Source organism: Rhagoletis zephyria, unplaced genomic scaffold, assembly GCF_001687245.7.
Source record: "Rhagoletis zephyria isolate East Lansing unplaced genomic scaffold, Rhagoletis_zephyria_1.1 Rzeph_scaffold_12991, whole genome shotgun sequence".
NCBI classification, from domain to species: Eukaryota; Metazoa; Arthropoda; class Insecta; order Diptera; family Tephritidae; genus Rhagoletis; species Rhagoletis zephyria.
The window spans coordinates 522-6,565 of record NW_016170063.1 but is presented as its reverse complement, the minus strand read 5'-3'; the positions used below and the strand labels follow the sequence as shown (position 1 = coordinate 6,565).

Sequence of the window (6,044 nt, the reverse complement as noted above, 5' to 3'; positions counted from 1 at the left end):
GATAAAGATAAAGATAAAGATAAAGATAAAGATAAAGATAAAGATAAAGATAAAGATAAAGATAAAGATAAAGATAAAGATAAAGATAAAGACAAACGCAAAAGTTAGTTTAGGAACAAATAAAACATAAAAAGACACATCTGAATCCACCCTTGGATGTAATACATATCGCAGGATTAGAGCGAAAAGTTGTTAGATTCATTTTTTACTTAAAACTAACAGTTTGATATAAGAAGCAAGAAAATTAAAAAAGTACACTTTTATGCAGTGAAACGAAAACTTGTTAAATCCAAGAAAGAACAAAAACTGCGATAAATTCAAAATAATTGCAAAATGTTTCGTTAATAGCGCAAATATGATTCTATCGAAGTTTTGCAAAATACATACTTGAAGAGAATGACTTCTGGAAATTTTTCTTCTCTCCAGCAAAATTTGGAAAGCTGCACTTAACAAATGTTCACGCAAAGCTAGCGATATATGAAATTCCCATTTTATATAAAAACATTATTTTACATCTTTATAAAAAAAGCATTTTTACGCTGACATATTTACTCAAATTTTCCAGCTGTAACCCACCGACCAACATTTAAAGGTTCAAACTGAAACATTCAATTAACTAAAACCGACACAAATAAAGTTCAATTCCAGTGATTGACTTTTATGGCCTTGCTTGTTTATCCGTCCAAGAAATCGTCACCATATCCGTTTCCAAGCTACACATTCCATACCTACATATGTATGCCTGGATAAGTAATCGTATATATCGTAAGGATATTTGCAAGAGATAAAAAAAGCCAAGTAAAAGAAATAGCGGCACCGCAGAAAGTGTCAATGATGTTTGTTTGTGTTACTTTTTTTTGTACACTGAAACTTCCACTGAAAACTTCCTTACTATTTTTTGCTCCTACTTACATATATATATTGACAACAGTTTTATTGCATTCTCCTGATGATTTCTGTTGTCAGCAATGTCACTCGCTACCCGCAAACTGTGGAGAAGGTTAGCGAACACGAAAAGAGACGCGAGGGGAGAGTGGGGACATTTACATACATAAATGGAGTGAGTGAATTTCCTTTATGAGATTGCGCGTGTTTGATTTGCTTTTATTTGCCTTTTTTTACATTTTTTTCTTTGACCGTTTTAAGGAAATCAAAGTCATTGTCAGTTCTTGGAATAGCTGCTTGGGTTACTGCTTAATATCTCAGCTCTGGTGTTTAAGTACCTACAAACGAAATTGTCGTATGACAGGCGAATACATAGACGAGCGGGTAAGACTCGCCTTTTCCTTCACTTTTTTGTGTATCATTTAAAGAATTGAATGCGTAGGCGTGGCAAACGTCGAGTGTCATGACACGACTTGACATGACAAGACATATCGATGATATGTCAAACGTCGAATGAGGCGATGATTTGGCAATACGTTTGATGACATAAGGTTATTTGCTGAAAGCGATGTATGTACACTCACGGCCGAAAGTATTTGCCCAGAGAAATTTTCGCAACACATCGATGGCTGAGTGGAAGATCGACCTATCTCGGCAGCCAGCCCGAAAACGCCCTATCTCAGAAAACTTTTCGAGAACTTCCTATTTCAGAATTTGATTGAAGAACGCCCTATTTCAGAATTTTATTGAAAAACACCCTTTCTCAGAATTTGGTTGAAAAACGCCCTATCGCAAATGAAAATACATTGAAAATGTGCTGAGATAGGGTTGTATTTCAAAAACATTCAAAACAATTTAATAAAGTGCAATAAATTCAAACAAAAAGCATTACACGGTTACAAATAGCATACAAAGAACTCAAGCTCCCATTCGACCATTTTCATTTCTTCAAACAAATCTACTTGGACGTTCATTCTTCTCGTAACCGAAGTAGCCAATGTTTTTCAACTCATACTTTAGGGTTGGTGATGTGTCAACTGCCTTGTACATTGCTTTTTCTAGCTCAGCATACTGGGCATGCGGAGGAAAGGGCATATCATCAAAGCTGCACATCAGCACATTACCGCGTTCATTGCCGATTGAAAGGATTCTTCCACACAAGCTTAATCTATGGGAGATATGCACATATATAGTTTACAAATAACGAATCACTTGTAGCTGGATCATGAGTGCACATTTTTGTGGAAAATTTTGTTTTCGTAGGTACTCACTTGGCTATTGTCATAAAGGATGTGTCAAGCCTTTTCGATGATACAGGCGCTAACAAATCACGTCGCAAATCCCAAATATCGATAGTTTCGCGATTAAGGGATATGATCACAGTCGAATGAGCACGACTCCACATGGCACAATGCACTGGCGCAAAACGATCAGTAAGAGTTATAAGTGGCTGAAAAATGCCCTCTAGCCAAATGCGGATAGTCCTGGAAAAATGTGTTAAATTTGTATGTAATTATGAAATAGAGTGTAAAATTTAAGCTACAAAAATGTAAAACAAATGAAAGTTGGCTAAACTTTATGCTGATTGCACGCGAGACACACCGCTCTTGTTGGTCAGTTGAATTCACTTTCTACTTTATTGTAGGAAACGTAAGATTAGGATTAGATGGTGGTCCCAAACAGGAGCACACTTTGACCATACACATTCCGATATCACTACGAACAGAAACTGCTAAGCTATAGCGACCCATGCTTTCAGCCCTGAACGAAGTTTCGCCAAGCTGCAAATGTCGGACCGCGGGGAGCTCTTTAGGACAATGTAAAAAGTGTGATCCAAGTTGTTTACACTGTAAACGAGAGAAGGTGTTTAGATGACCCACCACATTCTGCTCTTAGCAGCTGCATAAATAAGGATCCGGTGTGACGCTTAGTTTCAACACGTCAAAATCCACCAAACTGTGTACTCTCAATATACCCACTAGAATTCAGCGTTGCGTCTAGGAAGATCCTTTGACTGCCTTCGGTCCTGAAAGACCATTCGGTTAAGCATATAATTGTTTTCGCCCGCCATTCGTTGTGCTATCTCTTACTGTCTTAGAGAGCACCACTATCGAACTCGCCCAAGGCATTGGTTCCGCTGGGCTATCAGAGTAGATATTTACCTTCGGGTCGACATCGCGCAAATTAGCAGTCATCAACTTTTGCTTTAGGCTTTGGCCCAGCGGCGTAAAAGTTCACCGACGCCACCTTACATCACTGCCTCCCGTGAAATCAGCGCCACAGGGGATGTTATGCTAAGCGCGACGTTAAGGCACAGAGTGGGAATGCCCAATAAGGGCGGTCCCAACTTTCACTAATCGACTCCTTCCTCATTGTAAGGTGCGAACTATATCTTCCTGGCAATAATCAAGCGAAATACGCCAGATGAAAGCCTCCCATTGAAGGAAGTAGAGTCGCGAGAGGTGTCTTATGGTTCTAGTGAACAAGATGAGTTCCCCTTCCTAGAATTTACAGCGAGTTCACTGTTCCCAGACCACTTTTTCTCCCGATTTGAAAGCCTTTTACATATGACCATGAATGGTATGGTGGAAATTGACCCCTTACTAAAAGCTCAATGTCATCCGCAGGGATAATTACCCGGCAACTTCTGGTCACCACCCCTTCGTATACAACCACAGTGGAAAGACTTAGCTAGAGGCGACTCTTTGTGGAACACTCCTGTTTACCCTACGCTCTATGGGAGCACCACCTCGAGAACGGTTTGCTTGTCATCTTCACGATCTCGATCGGCCTGGGGTTGGACCACGCATTTAGAGCTCTTAATAGGCAAAAACGAGCAATCATTTGCAAGTTGTTCAAATCAGTCAGCCTTCAGCAAAAACGGACACTGGCCTGATGGATATGCGAGCTTTTTTGGACATTTCGTAACCCTGAACCGTTCTTTAAGTCCCCCCGGACAACGCACCTTGTCAGACTTCAGACTGTTTTGAAACAGGTTAGGTAAAATGCTTCCCGAGTTCTGCTGACCTGAATGGCTGGAAAGGGTATATTCTCCAAGCAAGGTGACAACATTGAGTTGATGTGAGTAAAAACGCGACGTCTATTACAGTACGGTACGTAAAGTTTGACTATATCGACACTAAAGATTTTTTTTTTTCAACAAAATTACAATTTTTTGAATTAGATCTATTCTGGTCGTTGGGATATTTAAGATACCTAACTGCAAATGCCAAAAACTGTTAACAACTTTAATTACTTAATCTCTTCATCCACTTGTTTCCACAAACTTACCAGTCATTGCCGCAGGTTAGAAAAAGTTTCGGTGACCATGGTGAAAAGTCCATGTGATTAGTTGAGCTTTCATGTACCTGCAACGCATCGAGATATTGATGAGTGTGGTTGAGCGAACACATTTGAATGCAACCTTCATCGGTGAGTATGAAATATAGATCTTTAACCATCGGATGCATAACCAGACTTAGTCCACATGGATGCCGATTCGATTCGTAGTTATCATTCAGAGTGACATTAACCGAACGCTTTTGCAAACCCTCCGGTTGACCTTCAATACGTATTAACTCCATCTGCCGCATACCCAACAGATACGGGCTCGGAATTATGCGAAACTTTGCCACTTTACCATCGCGTGTCAACGCCAAGAACGGATCTATTTCCGCGCTTTCATCCTGCGGCTGACTAATCCATTGAATGGCTGTCACCGGTTCGGAGCTTAATAAAACATTGCGTTGTGAAACGGCAACTGGCGGCCCACCGCGTTTCGTTATGTTGCGCACCTGCACAGTGCCGTCGTACAGACCGATCGCAATAAGAAAGGGCATAAATGGTGAGAATTCCAAAGATGTTACCGGCACCGGGTAGTCGTAAGTGCGCTCCGGGTTTTGTGGATTCTTCATACTCCAAATGCAAACATTGCCATTGTTCACTGTTACTTTTGCCGAATGCGAATAGAAGCCGTATGCGACTGCTATCAGATCACCATTGCCATAACAGAAACTTATGGCTGCTATTGCTTTACGCTTTTTCTGCAGAAATCGACTTGGTTCGAAGACAGGCTGTACTAAGCGGTATAACAGATTCAGCGTATACTTGTAATTGGCAACTCTATCCATTTTGTCGACTGTTATCATGTTACGATAGCGACGTTGTTCTTGATGATAACAATTGCTGGCCAATATGCGTTCCAGCACCATGGCAGCATAGGCGAAATTTGGATTCTTGGCGATGGCGTCCAATTTGCTCGCATCAAGCGATACATGTTTATACTGGCAAGACGCTTTGTATTGCAGCAATTTCTGATAGGTGTCGAACATTTCGAAAAAGGACACATACGCATCTTTTTCGTTGCTTTTTTTGACGACTGTATTTACGTTGCGTGTCTTTGTTAGTAAATAATTTGTTTGCGTTTCGGCTTCGGAACGACGTCGAACTTTTCCTCTACCCATAGTGAGATAATCGTAGATACGATTGTCATGTTCTACAGTCTCAGCCTCTTCGCTGCCCTTTACCACAGCCCAGCTGCTTTGCTCGAAGAGTACAATCTCTTCAGTTTTACGCAAACTCACTTTAATAAATGGTAGCTTATAAGTTTCTGCCTCAGGTACTAAACTAAAAATAGAGTGCTCATCCAAGTCTCGGCCAATGAAATACATGCTGCCTATCTGCAGGTTTAGAGCGATTACATACAATACCCAAAGAAATACTTTAAAAACTAGTTATTTCAAAAATCTTTATAAGCAATGTCCAAAAAATGCTTATCATAACTAAGGTAGGTTACCAAGTATTTTTGTACTCGATACTTTTTACTGCGATCCAAGTATGTATCGAAAAAAAGTACTTGTATCGGAAGCGCAAAACTTATTATGCTTCAGCACCTTCTTCGAAACTCAATCATTAGAGGAATGGGAAGATAAGCGCACTACATTTCCGCAGCTATATAAGCAAGCCCGTCTATATATAACTTTTGTTGGGTGATCTGTCCCCCACGAGAGGCTGATAGTTGATATTTTTGGGATATATAACAAAAAAGGAGCTCTCTTCTTAAACGTATTTTATGAAAAAACTTTATCTATTAATCTTGTAAAATTGTATTTTATTGTTTTTGAAATCAATTACTATAGAAAAATAATTTTTGTCTTAAA

The 6,044-nt window shown here is 39.9% G+C and overlaps 1 protein-coding gene across 1 annotated transcript; it reads right to left on the bottom strand.

Annotated features, from left to right (window-relative positions):
* Window positions 1-1,847: 1,847 nt before the first annotated feature.
* Window positions 1,848-5,555, bottom strand: Dic61B (Dynein intermediate chain at 61B; the record flags this gene model as incomplete). The annotated part of the gene is made up of 3 exons (XM_017634223.1): window positions 4,177-5,555; window positions 2,157-2,369; window positions 1,848-2,053 (listed from the first exon to the last, which is right to left on the bottom strand). Coding segments are annotated over exons 1-3 (1,798 nt in total), but the record flags the coding sequence as incomplete, so codon positions are not given.
* Between the last annotated feature and the right edge of the window lie 489 nt (window positions 5,556-6,044).